Source organism: Podarcis melisellensis, assembly GCF_964234715.1.
Source record: "Podarcis melisellensis genome assembly, chromosome: 16".
NCBI lineage: Eukaryota > Metazoa > Chordata > Lepidosauria > Squamata > Lacertidae > Podarcis > Podarcis melisellensis.
In genome coordinates, this window is record NC_138533.1 from 12,783,984 (window position 1) to 12,810,227 (window position 26,244).

Here is a 26,244-nt window from a genome sequence, read left to right on the forward strand (position 1 = left end):
CGCGGTGTAGCCCTCAGAGTGCCCCGGTTCAATCTTCGGTCGCCGGTCTCGCGCTTTGGGGGGACCGTTGAGGCGAAGTTTCTTCCGCGCTTATTGGCTATTGGGAGAGACGGCTGTTTTACCTCAGTGAGAGGGGAGATGGATGACTTTGCTGTGCCTCAACAAATTTCTCCTCATAATAGCCCTTGCTTTTCAGCTCTAACTACGTTTCCTTTCCCTTTTTTTTATTTAAAGAACAATTAAAAATCCAAATCCGTATATTAAAAGGCCACCGCCAGTCATCGTGACTAGCACAATAAAAAGCGATACACCATTCTGAATAGGATTAAAACATTAGCTAATTATTTATAATTATTTAAATCTCCAATATGTACTTTAAAAAGAGCCTATACTTTTAAAAGTACCAAATAATGAGCTGTGTGTCTCAGTTAAGAGATTAAATAATCCAATTGATTTTAAATATACTCCACTTTTCCAGTACTGTATGCGTTCAAAGCAGCTTAAACTAACATGGAGAGGGGGAGAATAAAATTACAGCAATATACAACAAAAATAGATTTAAAAACATAGTGAAGAACGTAGGTCAGCCATTAAAAATGCTATGTTAAATGTGGGAATACTTATTTAGGCATTTTTATACTGCCCAATCAACCCATAGTGGTTCATAATTTAAAATCAATAAAGAACAAACAGTAATTGGTATGCAAAGGCAACACACACATGGGAAATTAGGCAGCAGTCCTATTCGCAACAGGGTTTTTCCTTCTGAATAAGACATGTCATTTTGAATCAAGATAGTGGACTGAACTTTTCAAAACCACAGATTCTAACAACCAATTAAAAAACTTCACTGATTTTTTTGTTTCTTAGAATTCCTGAGCAGTGCCAGATACAGAGCTGCTAGTATCCCATAAAATAAACTTTTGTAATGCTCCCTACCGCCAGCTTATCCATCTTTAAATATTTGGCATGATTAAGTGCTTAAAATGACTGCAATGAGACTGTCACAGTTCCCCAACTCCCTCAAAGTCTGCTCTTTGGAGTTGGGGGACCCTCCAGAGTGGATTTGAGAGGGAAGGGTGTGGGGGAGGAAAGCAATAGGAAATCTAGTCATGCAATGCAGGATTTTCAGTTAATATTTTCAGTTTCTCATCAGATGGAATGTCTGGCAATAGATTCAGCAGAGATGAAATAAAGCACATCACAATGATTCATAATTAACATATGGAATTCACTGCCATAATATGTGCTGCTGGTCGTTGCCTACAAATGGGAATTGGCCATGATGGCTAAATTGAATCTCTGTTTAGAGGCAGTATATAATACCTTTAAATAAGGAGCTTCTGCTGGGAGGTACGAATGGGAGAGAAAGGCAATGTTGCCTTCATGTCCTGGTGGGCTGCCCAGAGGCATCTCATTGGCCACTGTAGAAACAGATTCTGGACCTGATGGGCCTTTAGTCTGATCCAGCAAGACTCTTATATTCAGCCTGTGAATTTCCTTGCAACTTAACCCTTTGCCCTTTCCCTGCACTCTTCTGCAGAAAAATGAAGTTTGCCGTTCTTGCTCAGTTTGGGATTTATTTTTTAGAGTTTGAAACTAATTATTTTATTAACATTTTTATTAGCATTTTTTAATTCACAGTCTAAAGTTCATGGTTGTTTCAGCTCTACTTGGAACAACCTAAGAAATTCTCCCTTGTTTTTCAAATTCTAAATCACATGTCCCCATTCAGATATCAATGTGTCCCTTTAGAGCTGCTTTTTTTGGTAGAACCTTATGTGCAGCTGGCAATAAGACTGGAGGGAAATACAATTGTAGTCATATAAAGCCAATAAAAATATAATTTTTAAAGAACATAAAAATGTGTGACCCATATTTTTTTAGAAAAAGAATCATCTGTTCAGTGTGGAATTCTTTTCTGATAAACTTCAGCTTAGTTCTAGAGGGTACGCACACTCTGCAGGTCCTCATGATGGTGTTAACTTCTTGGTTTAATCTTCTGTGCTCCAACTTTCCTAATCACTCTACCTACACCTTCTATGACTCCTAAAATGTTTCCCTACCTATTCCTGATCTTTCACTAAAGGAGAAATAGCCCAGTAAAATCAGACCAAAAGGTGAGCAACTCTTGTTATAAACTCACACAATCTTTTATGTCACTTTGTTTGCGGCAGGGCTAAGATGAGTTCTTCTTCAGTAGGATTTAATCTGAGCCAAGGCTCGCCAGAGTTTGAAACACAGGGCTCAGCTGTGACATGGCTGAGGGCTTTTGAACATGTGCAGAGTGCTTCTCCACCAGGACATGAAGGCACAACTGAAAAATCACCATCAGCACGAAAACATCTGGGATTGCAGATATGGACTTGTAGAGGAGAAGGTGTGGCTTCCTGGTTGATTTGTAAAGCTTGTAGTTTTGAAGTCACAACAGGACATCGGACTCTCCTTGGGAAAAGGTAAAGTTCCAGAAACCTCTTTTTTGTTGTGTGTGTCTCCTTAAAGCCAGAACATCCCAGCCCCACAGAACACATCAGCTTCAGCACCCTAGATATTCAAAAGTATTAATTTGGCAAGTACACAAGCCCATTTCTTATAGGAATCAGCTCCAATAGATCGAGGACTTTTGCTTTTTGTAAACTGCCCTGAGGCTGGCTGAACTTTTGTCACATCCCAGGAAATAGGCTCCTGTCAGCCCGTTTTGACCTCTATCCAACCAGTGTTGTTGAATATGTGAGAGGAATGAACGAGGGGGTGGGGGAAGAGGAAAGAGAGTAAATGTTGGGAGAAGGAACAAGAAATAAGGAGAAGGCCATTGGGGAGGCTATGGTTGGCTTTGCCATGTACGGTTTGCTCTTTCATCATCAAACAACAAATTGATCCTGGAGAGTCTAGCTGGGGATGAGAATCTTTTACTTTGAAACACAAAGACACAAAGCCTTTGGATCTTTTATCTGCGCCCCCCTCTCCATGCAGTCCCTACAGATGCTTATTCCTATTCCTGTAGCTGGAGGGGATGGCTTCTTTGCCTGAGGCTACAATCCACATACCACACTTAATCTGGTTTAGTCTCATTGCAGTCAATGTGGCTAAACATGGTTTTATTGCAAGAAGATACTTGGTTTTTATAGGTGGGTTTTGCCTCACAATAATGCTTTAAATATTAATATTGCACATTTCAGATATTAAAAGGATTTGACTTAAACTCAGGAAACCTTACAACAGCCCTGTAATGTAGGTTACTATTATTCCTATATTGCAGATAGAGAGCTGAGACCAGGAGAACTGTAGTTTATCTAAGAAGGCCACCTACTGAGTTCATGGCAAAGGTAAGCTTTGATCTAGATCTCTCCAGGCTCACAGCTTATATACTACACTTGGTTTTACCAGTCATTTGGTCTGGAATAGACATCCTTCGTTCACTGCAATTTTATAGAAAACCCAGGAGGTGTCATTGCCACATAATAGTAGTAGTAGTAGTAGTAGTAGTAGTAGTAATAATAATAATAATAATAATAATAATAATAATAATAATAATTTATTATTTATACCCTGCCCATCTGGCTGGGTTTCTCCAGCTACTTTATTATTTCATTTGAGAATATTCTGTGTTGCCTTCCCATCTCAGAACTGATCTGTGGTGATTTCTTTTTATTCAAATGGTATTTCAGTCCAGTATGGAGTGATAACTGGGAAGGTTTTTGTGGGGTGGTCTCCCTTTAATTAGTAGCTTCCTCTTTGTCTCTTTCCTTAAAATCAAGTGTTTTATTTCTCTTCCCTCAATATCAATTTCCAGATTTGAATTTTTCACAGTTCAGTACTGTTAAAATACAATACTAAAAAATAAAATATATAAAGTTCATGAACCATCTTGATAATACCTTGTGGAGGGAACAGGAACTGACTAAGGAACATCCTACCTATTTTAGAGAGGGCATGCCTGATGATACTGGGCAGGGCACATGTGAAGATTAAAACCAGATGTATTGTTTAAAAAAAAACCCTATTTTGCTTATGCAACATAAGTCAGGCACCAGAGGGCGCTTGTGCTGTAAGTTTCCCCCCTCAAAACTAGACGGAAAAGGGGGAGGTTCAACCGCTTCCTCCTTCCATGCTCTGATGGGGTGGGGGCAGGAGATGAATTAAACTAGGAGGTGGTACTGAGTTGCCTCCAGGTCACTTGGGATGTTGTTGCTTGCTTTTTCACTGGGTCATATGATCCTGGATTCAGGTTGTGTGCCAGAGACCCAGTGTCACCTTTGGAGGAAATGTCCCTGAGACTGGAATTAGAGTCAAAGAAGAATGAGATCACAAGTTAGAGGGCACTCTCTCACTCAGCACCCCCACCATCCTGTACTGCTTGCTGCTCTCCCTGCTGTAGTATCTTACAACAATATGTAAGATTCTCAGCACTAACCTTTTAACATATATGACCTTTTAACATGCATCTTTACCCCTTTAACTCCACACATTTCTCTCTCATTATTAAGCTTGCGTCATCACCATCTCCTCCTTTTGAAAGCACAAGGACCTAGTGAGAGCACAAGGACCTAGGTCACACAGATTAAACCTGTGTTTAATTCCAGTCCTCTGCTTTGTGACTCAGCTTTCTTCCTCTGAATATTACCTGTATCCTTGTTTTGAATGTATTATATAGCACAAAGCATCATGGTTTCCTGTTAGCCTGCTGGAACCGAAACCCATTCAGAGAAGCATCAGAAGCAGTTAGTGGCTCCAAAGGCCCACAGAGGGGAAGGTGATAAAAACACAAAATTTAACATCAGAGGTGGGAAACTGCGACCTTCCATATATTGTTGCACTCCGACTTCCATCATTTCTGACCATTGGCCATGCTGACTGGAGCTGATAAGAACTGGAGTCCATCAACATCTGGAGGGCCACAGGTTCCCTACTGCTGCTTTTCATAACCTTGATAATTCATTGTGTGTTTTTGCCTGAGTTCTGTAAGTGCAGCAGCTTTGCTCAGATTAACACAGTGGTACCTCAGGTTAAAGATGCTTCAGGTTACAGACGCTTCAGGTTACAGACTCCACTAACCCAGAAATAGTACCTCGGGTTAAGAATTTTGCTTCAGGATGAGAACGGCTGCACGGCGGCAGCGGGAGGCCCCATTAGCTAAAGTGGTACCTCAGGTTAAGAACAGTTTCAGGTTAAGAATGAACCTCCAGAACAAATTAAGTTCTTAACCCGAGGTACCACTGTAGTGTCCTTGGTTCGCATTATCTCTCTATCAGTTTATCTCCTACACTGGAAGTATGCATTAATCTTTATAATGATGGGAATACTACATTTTTATATACTTGCAAATAGTATTTTCCTGAACTTGTGAATATGATCAGAGCAAAATGCTTCATTTCTGAATGATTGCTGCCAGAGTCCTTAATGCAGTTTCATGTCTTTGTCTGCATTAACAGCCACAGCCTGCTTTTCAGTCCAAAACTGGCCTTTTGATTCTCCTGGCCTTGGATTTTTGTGACAAAAGTTTTGAGGGTGCTCTTCAGCTCTCATTCCTTGGGTGTTATTGCACACATGGAAGCAGTTTCCCTGCAGCTAGGCACAAGTGCCTCAACCCTTCAGGCCCTTGTCTCCCTCCTTTTATGTTAAACAGCTCTTTGACCCAGCCTTCTGCCATTCTATCCTCTGCCTTCCACCATTGGGCCCCAAACCACATCCCCTCCCCATCTCCTTTTCCAAGAATTGACCTTCAGTCCAGCTGCTTCCCCTCATTCTGCTCTTCCAAACCTGGAACCACATATTACATTTATAGCTGCAACAGTTCTTCTCTGTTGAGAACTACAGGTCTTCTTGCACTTCTTATGGCTGTGCCAGTTGTAGATCAAGTTGCTAACTGTAATATATGAGCACAGAAAGTATGGAGTGTGAACAACAGGCTGTTTCTCTCCTCTCTGTTTGCAAACTGAATATTGTTGGCTGATATTCAAAAAGCATTCTGCCCTAACTGATCCACACCACCACCAGGTTTCTTGTCCAGCATCTTTCCTTGAGTAGCATCCACAGTCATGGCTTTTATTTTGTAGTTATTTTTGCAGAGGCGCTGGTGGTACTATTTCCATTTCCAGCCTATTGTACCTTTTGCTTTGTGAATGACAAAGCAGCTCAGGAAATGCAGGTATTCCTTCTCTTACTGCTGGGGGGGGGGGCGCGGGAGGAGGGAGAGAGTGAGCTTCCTTGCATAGCCAGCTCATGTATCCAGTCTCCAGGGGAAAGGCCAAGGTGATGGCAGGAGGAGGGGAGGCTGCATTTCACCACATTGGCTCCTTTCCCAGGCTGCTAGAGACAAGCTCCTGTGTCCTCCTTCCGGAGGGGAGGCATCATCACCCTCCTAGTTGAGAGAGAGAGAGAGAAAGAAATAGACAAGCTCAGGCAAGAGGGACTAGTGGTTAATCCAAGAAGAACAATATTGCTCTCTACCCTGTACCTCTTCACCAACACTCCCCAGGGAGCAGATTGCTTCTTGCTGTCCAATTCTGCCACCCCCTCCCATCTTTCTTTTCTGTCTGGCATCATCCGTGGCAGCCTCCTACTTTCCCTTCAGGCCTCTCCAGGTTTGGGGTTTCTGCCAGTCAAATTCTATATCCTCTCTTGGCCAGCAATGAATGGACATGGCCAGAGGGACAGGCAGCTTGGATCATATCTCTTGTTGCCCCCCCACTCCTCCTCCTGATGAGTAGAGCTGCAAGAGGATGGCTTGGCACAGCTTGACTGAAGGCGCAGCTGCCACTGCTGAAAGCTTAACCCCTCAAGCACCAGGGCATGGGGCTTCATCTCCATCTCCACCCTAAGGGAACAAAAGGGCAGACATTGTGCTTCTTGTGACAGTGGCTTGCTGTAGGTATGGGTGTCTGCAGGCGGCTAACTGACACCATGAAATCCATTTGCCTGAGCAGGCAATTTTTCCTACTCTTTCTTGTTGCCACTGCTATAGTTCTGCCACACAAACATGCAGGTTAATAACCTAAACTGGTGTCACTGGTGCTTGGGACTTAGCTGGCTCCTTCCCCATCACATTGTGCGCACAAACATTCTTCACCCAGATAGGTTTAGGATTTGGGGTGAAAAGGGAAACTTGCACTTCTCCATCCTCCCTGCCACCAAACACTAGCAACCCTCCCCCCACTCACCCCTCGCTCTCCTGGCAGAGGGGGAGGGGGAAGTGTCTGTCTCTTTAAGACTGTCAGGTTGCAGGGAGCAGATGGCATCTGCTTCCAGTCCTTGTTCTTTGTGTGGCTGCACAAAAGAGGGAGCCTGTCTCTCCTGAATTTACCCCCCCCCCTTTGTGTTGGGGTGGAGCTGGGTGCAGGGAGAATGCAGCTGGGGGAGGTCTGAAGAAGGGAAGGAACCATATTGGGAGGGGGTGGAGCAGATTTATTGCAAAAGTAAACTTGAATTTTCCAGGCCTTTGTGCACTGGAAAAGGGGGAAGCCAGGGACTTATTTTATTGTGGATGCAGCCCCCCACTGCACTGCACAAATGCAACTTCAAACCTTCCCTTTCTTAGCCTCTAAACGATGGGGAGGTGCTGAAGTGGGAAGGTTTCCTGTAGCTGGAAAGCTGGGGACCATCATGAGGAAGGCAGAATCAGCAAAAGAAGAACTAAGTCATTCAGCAAACCCTAGAAATAGTGGGCAGTAGGCTTATGTGGGTGGGAAAAGATGGGTCTGTGTATCAGGAGTGGGAATGCTATATGAACGGTAAAGCAGTGGCTATGGGTTCTACATTTCTATAGAGGTGGATCTCTGTCACAGAGAAGGAGCACTGGGGAGGGATGCATAGGCATTGTGGATTGTTAGTACATGTGGAATGGACATCTGAGTACAGGGTATACATGCAGAATACCAAATCTAGAGACATGAGAAGTAGTTCAGAGAAATCCATACATAGGTGTGTGTGTGTGTGTGTGTGTGTGTGTGTGAGAGAGAGAGAGAGAGAGAGAGAGAGAGAGAGAGAGAGAGAGAGAGAGATATTGCTGTAAAGTATGTGGAATGCTTGGGTAGGAAACAGCTGTAGGCACTGGAGAGGGAGCATATAAATTGGGAACAGCATAGTCTTGTGTGGTGTGTGACTCTCTGCATTCAAGGTGGGGAGTGACACAGTTTGTGGTTTATGAGCAGGAAGGGTATGACTCTTTGTGTAAGGATGGAGTTTATGGAGCAGCAGCTGTGGAATGAGTGTAGCTTTGCAGCAGCAGAGTGAGGGAGGAAGTATGTGATGGCAGGCAGTGGGGAAATGTGATGGTATATGCATAGAGTGATGAAGTAGTAGCAACAGCATGTGACAATAGAGGGAGTGTGTGTGTGGCTCTTTGTGTGCCTAGAGAAGGGAATGCAGGATGTGGAGTGTGACTAGACTTGAGGGAGCATGGCTATGCTTCTGGATATACCGTAGGTGGGAGAGTAGAGTTGTGTATCTGTGTGCCGATGGGGGGGGAGAGTGTGTACGTGACCCCAATCAGGCCCTTCCTCTTCCCTCTGCTCTGGGCAGTGCTACAGGCCAGGCACGCTCCCTGGAGGGCAATCAGATCCTTTAATCTTCAGCAGGATGGAAAGCGGCTGGGGCTGTTCAGAGCTCTCACTCTCCCTTGCATCAGTTCCCCCCACCCCTTGTGCTTTGGCTTTGATGTTCAGCTTCTCCATGTTGAAGCAGACAGACTTGGGCATTCACATCCTTGGACTGCATCTGAGCATGCATGTGCAACGCGCACGCACACATACACACATGCATTATTGGCACATGTTCTCCCATACATGTCCTATTATTCTGTAAATGCCACAGGGGGAGCAGCTTGTGCACTGAGAAGACTGGAGAGTTTGCAACACTAGTCAGCATCTACTCTAGGCTCCTTAGCCTGCGGGTTCCTCATCCCACTTCCCCAGTGGAGGGAGGGCTGGTGGAGGGAGGAAGGGTAGGCGGACTCATGAACTCTGGGATCCCTGCTGACAGCAGGAGGTTTGAATGGCCTCATATGCGGTGAAGGGACCAGGCAGGCTACTCATTGGTATCTTCTAAATTTAGGAGCCTGATTATAGTTTGGGGCTTGGAAAGAAGAGAGGAAAATACCCACCAAATAGAAATTCAGCTTGGGAGGAGGAGAGCAAAAAGCACATGCTTGCATGAATCTGCATCATGAGAATGCATTCATGATGTGTGAAAGGCACCTGTGCTCCTTCTTTCTCTCACACTCTCTCACACTCTCAAACACATTATTTTTTTCTTGTGCACTCACAGTAACTCCATATGACAGCTGCTCCTGGGTCAATCCCAAAAAAGAGAAATGCAATACATCAAGGTGTTGTATTTTAATGCAGTAACGTTTATTGGTGTCAAGTTGGAGCATGCAAGCTTTTGAGCTGCACAGAGCTGTTCTATCAAAGCAGAATTAATGCGGGCCAGAGTAAAATGTTCCCCTGTAATTCCAAAGCCACTGAAGCAATCTTTCTAATCCTGCATGTATATTCTGTGTGTCTATGTGCACGCATGCATGAACACACACACAGAGTGTCTCTCCTTCTCACTTGAAGTCTCTGCCCTCAGTCAAACAAGGCAGCCGTGCTGGGTTAACTGTTGGAACAGAAACACACAGTTTTGCTTTTCCCGTAGGAGCAATTTTCCATTGATTGTGTGGTAATTCATCCCACTTGAAATCAAGAGTTAGACACTCGAGTATTTGCTTTTCTGACTGTTGCAGTAGCAGGACAGTATCCCACTTTTCCTTCATGTCAGTCCAGTTCTTATGGGTGCATTGTGGCAGGGGCAGCATCTTCCTGGCTGGGAGAAAAACAGTGGCCAGATTGTGATAATGGTGGAAGTTGCCAGATCTCAGAACCCTATCAACAGTGCTACCCTGAGAGGGGAGTTGGTGTCTCTTATTTTTGAGCCAATATGGAAGCTAAACCCCAAGCAGGGCATTGAGCCAGCAGGGCTGTGCTGCTGCAGAGAGATACAAGCCACCCCACTGCTCCCATAAGCAAAGATTGTGGTCCTCTTGTCTTAGCCTTGTTGGCTTCCCCTCCAAATCCTGTGTCCTCCTGACCCCACTGCAAACAGAGTGGGTGGCAGGAACAGTGAGCTATAGCTGTATCTTTCTACTGTTCGAAAGCACAGGGGCTCTCATTAGCTTTATCCATTGTCTAATCATAACCATGGCACGTAATCATTGCAAACCTCTTAATACACACAGATAGTCATCTCCACCAAATCAACCATTTTGGGGCCTTGTCCTGACCCACTCAATTTACCCTGCTTGTATGATACGAGCAATAAGGGGGTGGTGGCAAAAAATAAAGCACTTATTGCCTGGTTCTCTCCGCAGCTTGGCAACTGTCTCCTTCCTGGGACAGTATCCTGGGCTCCTGCTCTCAACCCCACCCCCAGCATGTCACTCAAATAAAGCAAAGGGGGTGGGAGAGGCAGAAGTCCAGCAGGGAGTCAGCAAATCTGTGTTGTGTGGGAAGTGGGCAGACTGGCCCTTTGCTTTTGTGTTTGCAGCTGCTGCTATTGCCACCCAACCTGGCATTCACATTCTGGTCTTCCTTGCACCACTCCCTCTGCAAAGAGAAATGAGCAGTAGTCAGAAGGAAAAAGCTCCCCTATAACTTATAACTCCTTCTTACTCCCCAACAGTCTCCCTCATGCAGCCATTTTTATAGTGCTGTTGCTGTGTGTGTGTGTGTGTGTGTGTGTGTGTGTGTGTGTGTGTGTGCATATGCATGGTACACACACACATAGAGAGAGAGAGCAAAGGAGCAGGTGTCTGTTTAGACAATGCAGTTGCTTTGTCGTGCTCCAGTGGGAGGGCAGGATGGGGGTGGGGTGAAGAAGGGAAAGGGAATGGGGAAAAATAAATGTAAGAGCAGGATTTCCCCCGTGTGACTGTGACAGTGGTAGACGGGTCTGTGTGCATGACTCCTGTATAGGCTGCTATAGTTTTTTGCGGATTAGTGTGCATGTGTGAATAGATATTTGAATGACTGACTGACAAGAGGATGTGATTTAAGAGACATCACTTACATGTGGAGTGAGAGTAGAGGTAGTGAACTTTCTGCTGTCTTTGTTATGCATTGTTCTAAGGGTGTAGCTCATAGCTCTTGAAATTTTGGGATGAAGGCAGAGTGAGAGAATAGAATGCTGGATTTGGTGTGGTGTTTGGGGTTGAGGGGGGAAATGGTTTGGTTAGTGACCACTGGGAATGTTTGTTTTTCCATTTCAGTTTCTCCCTTGATCCATTTACCTTACCCAGGCCTGCTCTGTTTTTCATGCCTTTTGTGACAGCATGTCATGCCGTTAGAGGACTGTGTTTGTCCGGTCCTTGCTGCAGGAAGCAGACTCCCTTCCATAGCTGCCTGTACTGAATGGATTTAGCCCTTGTCTGACTAAAACACTGTGTCCTCCTAGCGTGGCTAAGGCCTAAATAAAATGGTTTTTCCTCTGTTATGCAGCTGCTCATGCCAGCAGATCTAAACTGCCACAAAGGCTGAAGGGGCTTGTGGTGTTAGGTTTGCCGTGCTGCAAGAGGTATCAGTTTCATCATGTGTGTATTACACTGGTCTAGGTGTGTGTACAAATGTGTGCATATGCTCTACAGTTTTACATGCTTCCATGTTCCTTATTCTGATTGTTAGCCACTTGGGTTCAAATTCTAGCCCAGCCACATATATTGTAAACACACACACACACACACTGAAAAAAGAGACACATCTGCTTACAGTCCAGGAGCCATCTAGATTCACAAGGTACACTTAGGAAAATCTGTTTCTCGATCTCTAATCTCGAGCTAGGAATAACAACAATGTGCCTCAGCGAGCTTTGAGATTTTGTTGCTGTAGAAAGCAGAAGTTGTGTGCTTCTACATACTCTTCACTACAGCTCTCCAATGCCACAAATCCCCCTCCTTTGTGTAGGGAAGAGAGAAGCCTGTAATGCTTCCTGGATGATGGACTACAGCTCCATACACCATAATCAATCAGGCACAAACTGCCCCCCCTTCTACACACGGCTGTCCCCTCTTATTCTGTCCTCTCATGGACTCTATAAAATACAAATTAAAACCAGGTTCCACAATTGAGCTGAAGATGGGATGATAGCCCATCTCAGGACACAAAACCAGAGTAACTGCTCTCCTTTGCAGAAGCAGCCGAGATAGAAAACCCTGACCCCTGCATTCCATTCCAGCTAATTGACCAGGAAACAAACAAGACTCCAGAGACAGGGTGGATGGCCTCAGCTCCCAGAGTCCTCCCTCCCTTCCTGCCAGCTCAATCCCCTCTCCCCCCACTGCGGTCCTCACCACCTCCACCGTACAGGGCTGGAAGGCAGCCTAGGACCTGAGCTCCTTTGACACATCAAAGAGCTGCTACAAAGAGTCTTTGAACAAACAGAATTCCCTACTAAAATTCTCCCCTTTGCTTCCTCCCGCTTCCAAGCAGCACGGTTGGGGAAGAAGCTATTGTTCCTCCTCTGCTCTCTCCTTCCAGCAGGGAATTTCTCTGTCATGTTGACAGTGCCATGCCTCTTTGCACCCAGGCACAGTTTTGTCACCTTGCTTCTCTCCGCCACCCACCACAGCCCTCCTCAACCAGCCATTATTTTATGGCCCTGTTTAGCCATGCTCTTTCAGATCTCCACAATATTTTTTAGCCCTCCTGAATCATTAGTCTGGCTGCCTTGGAGGCTGGTAGTCTATTCCCACAGTGAATCCTATTGCGAGTAAAATGACAGGAAACAAGAGAGGCTGATATTTATGAAATGGAAGAAGAGAGAATGCCTGAAACAACCAAAAAGGGAAAGCAGGGGGGCATCACCACGTGAATTTCCGTTGAAATCACCGAAAGTTCTAGCAGGCTGACGGGAAATGTGGGGAAAGGACCTAATGTTAAGCAGGCTGGGGTAGACAGAGAAAGGATGAATAGAGGAAAGCATGGTAGAGTTTTTTGGGTTAGCAGCTGGTAATTGGATGGACAATTTACCTGGAGTCCTGGATCACCATGCGAAGAAGGGGTAGAGTTAGGTAAACCCAGGTCTTAAAAGTTAGGCAGCGTACACCCCACACATTAAAAACACACCCCTCCCCCCAAACTCATGAGAAGGGTGCTGGGAATTGTAGCTCTGTGAGGTGTAAATTAAAGTTCCCAGCACTATGAGTCGGGAGTGCTTAAGTGCTTGGTGTGTAAAGAGCCTAAATCTGTGGCTCCCTTTAAGGACCCTTTTCATACCTTATGCAATTCTTCCTCAGGAACTCTTACTCACTCTGGCCAACTCACACTGAGTGCCTATTGCTAGAAACAATTAAATGGACCTCCTCTCTCCTATGTACACATTGCCAAATACTTAAATCAGTTTGCTTCAAGTGGGGGGTGGGAGAAGAGGTAGGGAAAAGATTGTCTTTGATTGGGAACATGGACACAGGACTAGCAAGGGGTGTGGCCTGAGGAGAGTCCCATGGACCTGAGTTTCTCCACGCAATGTTAAATGCACAACCACCATTCAGTTTAATCTTGAATGTAGCCAGGAAGTGGCTTAAATTCCCCATCCCCAACACTGACATTTGCAGTGTCACTTCTGCAAGATATATCACAGGAAGATTGGTTTGAATCCAAGTGGCTACCTGATATGTTGTATTTTCCTTGTAAATCAGTTTATTATTACCCATCTTATAAGAGAAAAGGACTAGAATAATATTTTTAACTTGCGTGTAATGGGGTTTTTAAGAACATTTGCTTCTTGTTTTTTCACTATGGTATATATTCATAGACGCAGGTGTGCAGGGCTGGCCCAAGACATTTTGTCACTGCTGGCAAAATGCCCTGCTGCCCCCCCCCCAGCAGATCCAGGTCCCTGCGCTCACCCAGTCCCTGCAGTCTAGCACTGCAACTGTACCCTCACCTGTGGCTGTGCCCATGCTGCCACCATGACACAGTGGCAGGGGTGCAGCTGCAAGGGAAATGGTGCTGTGATGGTGGTGCCCCTGGTGGGGCTAGCAGGCACACAACAATGGGATAGGGGAGGGTTGGATCCGCTACCTGAAGCAAATGGCTTCACCTTGCTTTGTGCATGGGCTGCTCCTGTGTGCAGTAAACCTTGTGTAAGGGCTACCATTTTATCCTTCTCCATGAGTGAGACCACCGAAGAGAATTTAGACAGAAGCAGCCCAACCATAAGGAAAGGTTAATTGGCTGCCTTAGGCAGCTGATTGTGGTGTGGCAGAGGAGAAAAGGGTCTGATCTGATGAATAGGACTCACAACCATTGGTAATTCTCTTACACAGGCTCCCCTGAAATGAATGGGACCTGCGCAAGAACATCATAGTGTGTTGCTCATGTTAATTTCAATGAAACTAGTAAAGGGCAACTTCCTTCTCAGCTAATTGTGTCCCTCTGTGTAGTGGGTGGGGTGAGTGGATTCATTTGGGTTTTCCTAGTTCTGTTCTGCAGAATTGCAGAGCTATCCACATTGAAGCTGTCTTCTAAAAAGCAGTGTGGTGGAGATAGTGATGCCGAGCGAATAGGTCAATCTGATATAGGGGTGTGGACTTGTTTTCTCTCACTTTGGAACTCTCCCATACACAGCAGCCAAAGCTCTACATAGTGAGCATAAAATGACAGCTAAGTGAAATTTTGAGAGTGTTAGATGACTTCACAGTTATGTGTCTTATAAAGATGCTACTGTTCTGCTGCTACCAAACAGTGCCTTTCTCCTGCATAAGGAGAAAGTGAGAGAAGCCAGATTAGAGCAGAAGCAATGGAGGGGGAAGAGAGACTTCCCCACGTGTCTCCTGCTGGGAATTGAATATCAGCATCTCACGGCACCTTCTCCTCATTCGCTACAAGGGGAACAGACTTCCTCCATCCTTCACCCCTTTGAAGAAATGGGAATTCTTTTCTTTTCTCTTTTTTTAAGACAGCAGCTTGTGCTTTCAGAGGACTGATGTGCTCCCTCCCCGCTCCTGACCTTTTCCTCCCCATTCTGCACATCTGGCCTCCACCCTCCCCTTTCTGCGCGCCTCTTGCCCCTGCGTGCCTCCTCTGGCCAGATGTGCAGGCAGGCGGAAGAGTCTGAGGGGAGGTGCTAAGGCAGAGAACTGGAACTACTTTCTCACAGCAGCAGCAGGAGCAGCAGCAGCAGCAGGAGCAAGAGCAAGAGCAAAGCAGCCACAGACTCATTGTGTGAGAGGGAGGGAAAAAGAGATGGTGGCGGCAGCAGTAGGAGACGGCAGCGCCTGCAAATAATCCTCTCATGCAACTTTTCCTTTAAGTGCCTCACACGCACGAGGGAGGCTTTCCTCCTGATCCTTCTTCTCTTTCCTGGTGATAAAAACTGGGACTCTGGAGAGGATATTCCCTTTTTGTACAAGTTACTGCAGCTCTGAAGAAGAAAAGAAAAGGACTGATCTTTTTTTGAGAGGGGGGGGCTTAGGTAGACTTTTAGGGACCAAAGGACTTCTCCCCCTTTTACGTTTACCTAGGATTTTTAAGGTGATATTTCCTCCTTCCCCCTTCTTCTTTTTGCTGATTGGAGGATCTTAGCTGGAGAAGCAGCTTATTTTAGAAGTTATCTTTTTTAGGTTGCTGCTCCCCCAAACACACATCCTATTCCAGGTGTTAAGCTCCCCACTTTCTCAGAGCATCTCCTACATAACTTCAGCAGTACCGAGTTTCCCCTCATGGTTCATACCCATTACAAGGAAGTTTACAGTAACTTTGGAATGAGAGACAAAATTTCAGAGTGGGAAAGGAAAACCTGAACTCTGATCTTTCCTCCCTTTGCACAGAATTTACGTTTAACTCCAACCTTCACTGCAATGGATTTTTACAAGGGACATTAATTTCCTCCTCTTAATGTTTTAAAGTTGGAAGTTGCAGCAAAGGGGGAGAAGAGACGGCGGAACTTCAATTTTTTAAAATTTAAATAACACACAAGTATTTCAGTTTCCTGAAAGAGGTACGAAGACTGGAAGGGGAAAATATATCCTTTCCCAGCCCGGTGGTCTGCTGGGACTTGGAAGATGCCTTCCGTAATGGAAAAATCAGGGATCCTGTCCAGAAGCCGGTCCAAGTCGGCCACCAACGGCAACCACCAGAACTCAGAAGATGACAGCAGTGAAGAGGAACACTCCCACGGTAAGCCAAGCTGAGCTACATGCTATGCTCACACGAGGAGTTATTAAAAGTGGCTGTTTCTCAAGACTTCATTGTACTCAAGGGGGTGGGAGGATTTGAACCAATGGATGCGTGGGTTGAAGGTCTAAGATGCCCCAGTTAAAAAGAGGGCTGAGAGAGTCCACTGTGCTATGCTGCGGTGGAACAAAGAGTTTGGTATCAGGGACCCTTTTGGAGCTGGACTTCAGGCCACTGAGCTCATGACACCAATGGCTTTAGTTTGGCTCTTTCCAATAGAGGGGAAAGGCCTTTATTAGGCTCACCTTGCCCTCTACTGGCCACAGAGTGAGAGTGGGCGTGGGAGAGGGAGAGCTGGTAACACAAATGCGGGGTGGGGGGTGTGCAGAGAGAAATCTGGCTCCATGAGGGCTGTGGGGTGAGGTTGTGGGGGCACAGCTGATGGATAATATATCTAAGAAAATGTTTGTTTTGGGGTGCATATGACAGCATGTGAGAAACATGTAACTTGGAAAACTGTAGTTTGTAAAGCAACAGAGATGGTGCAGGGAGAGGGCTAGGAGTGTGCAAAAGAGAGAGACTTATCCTGATTGCAGGAAGCAGATGATGAGCTCCTTCAGTGTTGTGACATGAAGCTTCAAAAGAAGAAAGGGGGACGCACAGGTGTTAGTCTGGCTCAAGGTGTTCCAAAAGGTGAGGTGCTGTTAGTGAAGTGCATCTTCCCAAATGTCAGCCCAAGCATGTGTTATGCTGCTGCTTGGGATCCTTGAATAAAACAGTGTGATAGTTGCCAGGTCACTGTGGTTGGAAGAGACACTTCTTTCCCTTAATCCTTTCCAGTTGCTTCACACTTTAGTGATCACCCACCTATCTTACCTCTGACATTTGATCCTTTTTTGCCTGTGTGGTCAGACCCAGAAGCAGGATGAGGGTGGGGATCCTCTGCAACTGCCCCTTTCCTTTTTTCCACCTTCACCCATTGGCCAGGTTAACAAAGGAGCCAGCTGGGGGCTAGAATTAGAAAGTTGCTTTGGGTTTGAGCTCATAGCTTTATTGTCCCCAGAGCCCTCCTGTCATCTCTCTCCCCACCCTCCCACCCAAACTCTGTTATGATTTCCTGTACACCTCTGGCTTTGTTAGGCTTCCTCTTCCACCTCCCTCCATTCTCTGTGGGATGTGGTGGTGGAGGGACAACCCCCCGCCCAGTACTCCACATGTCCACTGGTGCACCTGCAGCTGAACATCTGCTCTAGGAGATATACAGTGCTGTTGATAGGGCTGGATGGGGAGAGACTTTTGTCCATCTGCCACAGGCTATAGACACACAACACCCTAGTCAGATCTCATTCTCAAAACACATTTTGGACAGAAGCTACCTCAGTGTGTCACCTGCATTTCAAGGTGTGTGTATGTGTGTGTTTACCCTGATAGTATAACCATGACCATCCATCCACCAGCAGGTTTTGCTTTAGCTCTCTTGAACTGTTGAATAGGACTGCTGCCTTCTCCAGTTCTCTCTCTCCACCTTGAATATTGGATCATGCTCTAGTGAGCCAGGTGGTGATGGTGCATGGCCCTAAGATGGTGTCATTTGTCTGCCAACAGACATCCACCCCTCACCCCACCCTGCCCAACACCACCCTAGAGCTGCCAGATGCACTCTTGGGGGAGGTGCAGATGGTGCCCCCAAGATATATCAGGAGAACCATGCCCCTTCCTGCACATGGCCACATGAGGATCCCACCACTGCCATCCCAGAAACTGCTCTGTAGGGCACAGTGTGGGTGTTTCCCAGAATGGATATGGAGCCCTTTCAGCAGACCACTCGGCCCCCAGCCCAGCATGTGTTTCTTGGCCCCTCTGCCAGAAAGTGAAAGCTCAGGAGCTCCTTGGCATGACGTTGGCTAAATGTTTCCAGATCTTGCCTGCTGTTCAGCAGCTGCTTGGTAGCTTGGGGTTTTTTTGTTTTTTTTTAAGGAACAGGAGTTTGCAGAGGGTGGTGGAGAAAATACTAGGCTATCCAAAGTTATAGTGAAAATGGTGCATTTGCTGCCTGAGAAGGTTTCTCAGCAGTAGCCTTTCTCTTGATGTTTCCCTGGAGGGCTCCCAAGGGTCCTTGCTTCTCAAGTGCCAAAGTGCTTTGGGTGGTGGAGGGTATGTGCACTGAGTGTTTGTACCAAGATCCTCCTTATTCATTTGGAAGGCTGCTATGGCTTGCTCAGCCATTTATACTGTTGCCCCCTTGGCCACACCGCCACCACCTTTGAGGATGGAGAAAGGCAGTGATAGAAGGAACACACAAACACTCCACTGCAATATCTCAAGTAGAACCAGGACTCCTCCTCCCAACCAAAACATGCAATTGCCCCTTCATATACAGTGGAAGTCTCTCCCAAATACTATGCTGGACCACTGAACTTAAAAGCAGTGGAGCGTCTCATTCTGCTTCCTGCACTTTCCACATCTCTTGGGAATGTCTCTGGGCATTTGAGGCTATTCAGGCAGGAAGCACCAGCCAAAAGTGAACTGTTCCCATTCCAAGGGATGATCCGACTCCTCTCTTGAGGGCTTGTATCGCTGTCTGAGCCAGCCTTTGCCCTCCCTTGCAGCAGCAGGTCCTTCAAGCTTGTCTTTCTTGTTCCCTTACAGACAGCATGATCCGTGTGGGAGCAGATTACCAAGCTGTGATTCCAGAGTGCAAACCAGGTAAAGGGGGGGGCACATATAAGCATTACAGATTACAGGAGAGGGTTAAGCAAGAAGGCAGTCATGTTCCCGGCTCCTTCAAATAAAGGCTCTGGCTTAACAGTCCAGGTGGATCATTGCATTCTGAGTCCTCCTTCCTAAGTGGAGTCCTCCTCCTTCCTAAGTGGAACCTGAGCATTTCCCCCTAAGGTGAACAAGGGCGATGGGTCCCACCCCCACCCTGCTGCACCAGATGGCTTTTCTCTGACCATCCCCCTCCTGCACCTGGCAGCAGCCCGAAGCTCTAATGCAGTCACACTCTCTTCCAGTGCCAAATCTTTGGCGCCTCCTGCTTACAACCACCCTGGCAACACGTAGCTGCTAGTTTCTGGACCTGGAGGCTCCACCTGTCTTTGCTCTTGGTTCCGGGGTGAGTGGGGTGAAATTATATGTACCTCCTCCCCACATGCTGTCCAAGAGTGAAGGGAGGGGTCCACCAAAGTGTTGGATAATGTGTAATACAGGTGGGGACTGAAGACATGAGCAGACTGAGTGGGTGTGATGGGGGGGCGGTCACCTACCAGGAAAACACAGTGAAAGCTGACTGAGCTGGGATCGCTCGCACTGCTGGCTAGGATACCGGAGAGAGGTTGTGTTTGTGTGGACACCAAGCCATCCACTGCTTGCTTCAGCACAACTGCATTCCTCTCTCACCACCTTGATTTTCAGCAGCAGTAGATGAACCTATCAGGAGATCCTGCCCAGAGTGCTTAAAGCTTTCTCTTCCCTCTGTCTTTGTAATTCAGAGAGCCCAGCTCGCTACAGCAACAAGGAGTTGAAAGGGATGCTCGTTTGGTCTCCAAATCATTGCGTCTCTGATGCCAAATGTGAGTTGCTCCTCCCTCTTTATTGTGTAAAAAGTGGAAAGGCCAGGTCAGATCAATGGCTGGGGCTGGGCCCTGCGCACTCCTGTGGAGCTTTCCTCCCTTCAGGCCATGTTGGATGTTCCAACAGCCTTTGCTCCCTGGCCTGGATTCTGAACCAGTTCCAGAATCAACCAAGAACCAGCCTGGCTAAAATAGGGGTGGGGGTGGGGAAATGCATTCCATCTTCAGCTGGTAGCAGAGCCTCTGATTGACAGCTCCCCCTTCCCCCCCTCCCGGGACTCCTAGAAGCAATTACCGAGCGGCTGGTGCGCTGCCTCCGGCTCCTGGGTTATTAATCTGGCTGGTGCAGGCAGCTGGGGGGGGGGGGGAGAAATGGTGTCGCTGCCTATGCTGAAGCAGAGAGGCCCAAAGTTGGGGTTCCGCTTGCCCAGGTAGTGCTGTCGCTTTTGAAGAGGTCGGTGAAAGATTGATGCATGGCCAATTGTCACCCCAATGGCTTTGTCATTAAGGGTTTGTGTGAGAATATATCATATGTACATAATATATTTTACAGCCACACTTTCCACTTCTATGGGGGATGCTTCTCCCCTCCTTCCCAAACATGAATTCACATGGGACTGGCAGACACATCTCTTGGGCAGTGCTCTTGTAACACAGATCTAGTGTGTGCTGGACCCTCTGGCCACATGCCTGCTTTTATGTTCCTCTAGAGCAGTGTTTCCCAACCTTGTGCCTCCAGATGTTTTTGGCCTACAACTCCCATCATCCCTAGCTAGCAAGACCAGTGGTCAGGGATGATGGGAATTGTAGTTCAAAAACAGCTGGAGGCCCAAGGTTGGGAAACACTGCTCTAGAGGGCGCACCGCAACAGAGCACTTCAATTTTCTCCCCTCTTTGCTAGCAGGAGGGGCTCCTCACCGGAAGCCCCAAACGTGGTTGTGGATGTCATGGAAGAGGAGATGATCACTGCCATCCCCACCTGGCAGGCAGGCAGGCTAGTCAACCACTGAGGGAAAGAGATGTCAGAGGACGAAGCATCTCCATCTTCTCTGTTTCCCTCCCCCAGCACTGACGGTTGCCTCTTTCTCCCTCTAGTGGACAAATATATTGCCATGGCCAAGGAGAAGCACGGATACAACATAGAGCAGGTAGGAAAACCAGAACAAACTGGATTCCCTGGGTGGTGCTTCAACAAGTTTTACTTGGAGTAGACTCGTTAAAATTACTGGACCTAACTTAGTGGTGGTCATTAATTTCAGTGTAAATCTTAAGTTGAATACAACCCCTTGTTTCTTGACCCTAACTCAACATTACTGAAATCCTACAAATTCCATAAGAGCAGAGCAAATTCCACAAAATTAGACATTGTTTGATCTGGTTAACCAAATTAGATTTATTGGACACTTCATTCCATTTAGCATCAACTTGTAAGCCAGTGAAAGCTTATTGGAAACAATGCTACCCAGTCTTAAGATAGGCATTTTCTCATAGCAAAAAATGTGATACCACAGGACCAGGTGAGAGTTTGAGAGATACATTTAAGAGGGATCCCTCCCCCAAGAGCTGACAAACATGCCATTCTCATGGCCAAAGGTAACCCTTCCTAGCCCATCTCTCTTTCACTGACCTGCTTGCCATCACTATCTTAACCTTGTACGGTTATCTTCAGAATTGACAGAAACTTAGGTATCACCAGACTTTCAGGAGCCACATTTTCAGGAGTGACATTCCATTGCTGGGACAGTCACTCGTCTCTCTTACACATTACTTTCTTTCCCCCAACAGGCTCTGGGGATGCTGCTGTGGCACAAACACGATGTGGAGAAGTCCCTGGCTGACTTGGCCAATTTCACACCATTCCCTGATGAGTGGACGGTGGAGGACAAAGTCCTGTTTGAGCAAGCCTTCAGCTTCCATGGCAAGAGTTTTGCTCGAATCCAGCAGATGGTATGTGTTCCCCTCTTGCTGGTGTAAGTGGCAGGGTGGCTGGGGTCCAAAGAACAATCCTCTTCTCACGAGTGTCCAGTGCCAGGTTGGTCTCATCAGGCCCCTTCCGCAGCCCCACTGCTACCTCCTGGCTGTTCTCTGGGTCAGCATGATGCACATGAAGGAGGGGAGCAGCCTTTCCTCACCCTCTTGGCCCTGGTTCAGTTGGCCAAGAAGAAGAGGGCAAGGAATGGGAAACAGGGACAGCAGCAAGGTGGAGGTAAGGCTGAGGGTATCTTGCATAAGTCCCCCTCCAAAACTTGCAACCAGATATGTGCCTATATTGACAATTTACAAAACTGTTTTAAGGCCTTCTCTTTGAAATCCTGGGCTGGATGCACCATGATTTTCCCCTGTTCTGTATCCCCTTTTTACTCTGTATGGGGAGCCAGCTTGTGTAATTATATGGGCTGATGGTTGTTTCTGGACCAGATTCCCCATTTCACTAGTCCCATTCTGGCACCTCCTGTCTCTCACACACAATATATGAATGACCCAGTGCCACAGCTCTACTCGTTAACTCTGTATTTGAGCATCACTCCATGGCCTAATTACATGCCTATTAGAATTACCTTGTGCCACACAGTAATTCAGGTTTTGGCTGCCCTCTTCTACTCACCGTTCCTCCTGCGACTCCTTGCTTAGCTTCCTGATAAGATGATTCCCAGCCTGGTGAAGTATTACTACTCCTGGAAGAAAACCCGGAGCAGGACTAGCGTGATGGATCGGCAGGCCCGCAAGCTGCTCAGCAAGAAGGAAAAGGATGACAGGTCAGAGCCAAGAGTGCATGTACGTGGGGTGGATGGGCTTAGCAGGCTCGTGAAGGAAAGGGTTTGTAGCAGAGGTAGCTGGGTGGCTGGGCCTGTCACAGAGCCAATAACCTTGCCTTCAACCCCAAAGCAGTTTCATTAGTGGGACCCCACCAATTAATGGAACACTACAAATCAGTTTCTGAGGCAGGGAGCCTGCCCAAACCCAGTTAAGCTGAATATAATGTCAAGATTTGCCCATAAAACCAATTGCAATCTAGCAAGGACAGAACCAGGCAAAACATTGATGGCTTGGAAGTGACTACCTTGTACGCAATACTTGGGTGGACACAGCCTGGACTTCTAAAACTCCTCCAAACTTTTCTCCTGCAATTTAAGTCTCTCCCACTGCTTGGGAAAAAGTGGGGGCACAAACAGAGATGGCCAGAAGTTCGTTTTCTCCAGTGAAGCCGAGCCAGGATGCAATGAACAGCAGTAATTACTGCCTCCCAGAAGAGCTCAAAGCAAGGATGGCAATAGCCCAGTAGGGGGAAGAGACCTATTTGGAGAAACCAGAAAAAGACTGCAGGAGAGGCAAGTCATATTCTGGAGCAAGCAGAATAACTTCTAATGTCTGCTGCATTTCCCCTACAGTAATGATGAACTGGAAGAAGGACGGCAGGCTAGTGAGGGTGAATTTGATGCCATGGATCCCAAGAAGGAGGTAAGGGGAATGGCCACTAACAGGTCTAAATTAAGGGTAGCTAAGATAAACAAGGGTCAACATGGTTCCAGTACCTTCAGCGGCAAGAAAACAGGCACTTTGCCATGAAAATGTTTTTTGGTGGTTTTTTTTTAAGTACAGGGCACACAAAGTCCTGAATTTATCAGGATGGAGATGTCATGTGCTAAGGAACATTAAACCGCTTAGAAGAGCTATAACTGAATGACAACTGTATGTCAAAAGGAACTGGGTGGTAGAGGACTGGCTGATACATTAACCTAAGGAAGATGGGGAACCAGTGAAGTTCTACCTGGGGGGTCAACCCACTGAAATTAACGAACCTAAGTTAGCTATGTCTATTAATTTCAGTGGATCTGTAGTGAGTACAACTAGCACTGGATACAACCCAAGGAGTTACCCCTGCCAAGACAGATTACAATCCAGCTCCTCAAGGAAGCAGCATTAAAGGGCATGGGAGGAAGAGCTGCAGTGGGGCAGTAAAAACCATGGTAAATTTGAAGGGAGGTCCTGTTCAGTTTTCGCTCACTGTCATTCTCTCCTCTCCAGCCTAGTTACCAGAAGCCCCTGAACAGCAAGCCAGGGCCTGTGAAGAAGGAGGTACAACTGTCACAGTATCGACACCACCCACTACGCACTCGCCGGCGTCCTCCCAAGGGCATGTACCTGAGCCAGGAGGACATTACGGGCCTGTCTGCCAGCCCAGACATGGCTGTTCTCACCCTGCGCCACCTGGACTCCCAGCTGGTTTCCCTCAAGCGCCAGGTAGCAAAATCCTAAGTGTGTACACGTGGTCACAACTTGCTGCCTGCCTCCCTCCCAATGAGCATGCACCGCCCCTTACGGAAAACCTGTTCTCCTTTTCATCTTCCAAAGAATTTGGGCTCTTCAGACTATGGGGGTGGGCAAGGGAGCTGTTGCCTCCTGACCTTCCAGTCTCTGTCCATACTAGGTACAGAGCATCAAGCAGATCAATAGCAGTATGAAGCAGGTGCTAGAAGGTGGAATAGACAAACTACGGCCACCCGAGGTGAGTGTGCATGCGCAGGCAAGCTGTAATGGTAGTTTCCAGATTTCTCTGTTCGGGGGAGGCATAAGAGGGAGGGAGGCAAAGCTCAGACACGCTCCTTTTCTCCCTTGCAGACAAACATCAAGTTCAATTCACGCTGGACAACAGATGAACAGCTGCTGGCTGTACAGGGTGAGCCTTCAAGGTCCAGCAGGTGGGAGCCCATGCAGCAGAGAGGTGACAGGCTGCCTCCTCTTAGCAATGCAGGGCTGAACTAGGAGAGGATGGCTGGGTTATTCCCCCCTGTTGTATCAGAGAAGGCTATTGGTCTTTGGGATTTGAGGGCCAGAGTGCAGGTTAAGATCACCCTAAAGTGGCACCCTCTATACCAAACTTCTCTACCATGGATTGGGGCCCTGGATACACAACAGTAGGTAGCTGGCTTGCCAAATGGTGGCATTTGGTTATGTTGCGGGACGGGGCAAAAATCACCTCTCTTTTCCTGCTCAGCCATCCGAAAATACGGCAAAGATTTCCAGGCCATCGCAGAGGTGATTGGCAACAAGACAGTTGCCCAGGTGAAGACTTTCTTTGTCAGCTACCGGCGCCGGTTCAACTTGGAAGAGGTGCTGCAGGAATGGGAGGCTGAGCAGGAGGGTGTGGGGCCGGCTGCCCCCCAAGGTAGCTCCCCTTCTCAGGACCAAAAGAGCTCTAGCGCTTCGTTAGCAAGCAGTGAGGAAGAAGATGAGGTGAGGAGAGGGGCTGCCCCCAAGTACCAACACTGCACAGACCTCTTGAGCTTCTCCAGCACTGAAAGTTCTCCTTCTGCCCTTTTGCAGGTACAGATCACTGCGGTGTCCCGATCCCTGCAGCAGCAACCGCCGCCACTGCCCCCTCCGCCGCCACTCCCAGCGTCTCCCCGGCCACCACCTGCTGCCCTCTCACAGCCACCCCCTTTGCTGAGGCCCACACTTCCAACAGCACCCACGCTGCACCGCCAACCCCCACCACTGCAGCAAGGCCGCTTCCTGCAGCCCAGACTGTCGCTCAACCAGCCGCCACCCCCGCTCATTCGGCCAGCCACCTCGCGACAAGCGCCCCGCAGTGGCCAGCACCCCCCATCACTCCTTGGTGGGATAGGAGAGCCCCCTCCCCCCTCCTCCAGCTCCCTCTGAGGAGGGGTTTCAGAGTGCTTCCTTTGACATCTGTGAGCCTGGCTCTACAACAGTCACAGCTGGGATTGGTACAGTCCTCCTCTCCCCCCCCACAAGGTGTGCATCAGCTGTGGTGGTCATGAAAAGGGAACAGGGGAAGGAGGGGCTTCGGGGTCCCAACTGTCATCTGACCCAGTTCAGGTAGCATCCAGAAAGCTGGCAAGGAATCCCAATCCCCATGTACATTGGGGTGGGGGTGGGGGATTTTTTTTCTTGGGAGGGGAGGGAAGAGAAAGGAAGTGATAGGACTAGTAGCTTGGGGTGGGTTTGGATTATGTTTACACTTTTGCAGGATCAGTTGCGTCAGTGCCTGTGTGAATTGGGGATTGGGGGAGGGCAAGGGGAGGTATGTCAGAGTTGACACAGGTGGAAGCTTGGGGGGAGGGGGAGGAAGGAGGGGAGATTTACACCTGATCAGACTGGATGCAGAGGCAAGAGTGCTCCCAAGTAAAGATGCCCCTCTCTCTGTAACAGCAATTTCCCTTCCTCTCCAGTTTCTACATGGAGATTTGGAAGGGGGTGGGAGGGAATGAGTGGCAGCTTGCTTTGCTCTGTACTTGCCTGTCCACCTTGCCAGGCAGGAGTCCCTGGCAGCAAAGATGTAACGACTCCCTAAAGAGTAGGATTGGGCAGACTTCTGTGTACGATTCCCCTCCAAGGCCCCACCCATTGCTGGGAGTCTTTTGTTGTTGTTGTCGTCCATGGAGCATTTTCAATAAAGGTATTTTGTTACAACTGGCTGGTCTTTCCACCCTGTGTCTAGCTCGGGAGGCAATGGAGCATGGGGAAAGTGTGTGGCATTCACAATTGCCCAAATCAAGGCA

At 47.5% G+C, this 26,244-nt stretch overlaps 1 protein-coding gene across 6 annotated transcripts; it reads left to right on the plus strand.

Annotated features, from left to right (window-relative positions):
• The first annotated feature begins 33 nt into the window (after positions 1-33).
• On the plus strand, positions 34-26,155 carry RCOR2 (REST corepressor 2). Of its 6 annotated transcripts, XM_081891595.1 has the most exons (14): positions 34-126; positions 2,178-2,456; positions 3,260-3,326; positions 16,745-16,841; positions 18,798-18,854; positions 19,640-19,720; positions 20,816-20,868; positions 21,506-21,667; positions 22,352-22,476; positions 23,110-23,179; positions 23,747-23,962; positions 24,150-24,227; positions 24,341-24,398; positions 24,717-26,155. In XM_081891595.1, the coding sequence occupies exons 3-14, from the start codon at positions 3,318-3,320 to the stop codon at positions 25,379-25,381; spliced, it is 1,671 nt and encodes a 556-aa protein (XP_081747721.1). In that variant the 5' UTR covers positions 34-126; positions 2,178-2,456; positions 3,260-3,317; the 3' UTR covers positions 25,382-26,155. The 6 variants fall into 6 exon arrangements, with proteins under 6 accessions (XP_081747721.1, XP_081747724.1, XP_081747719.1 ...); XM_081891598.1 differs by lacking the exon at positions 16,745-16,841; XM_081891596.1 differs by lacking the exons at positions 34-126; positions 2,178-2,456; positions 3,260-3,326 and adding an exon at positions 14,691-16,151 and having other exon boundaries at positions 24,717-24,955; positions 25,046-26,155.
• The last annotated feature ends 89 nt before the right edge of the window (positions 26,156-26,244 follow it).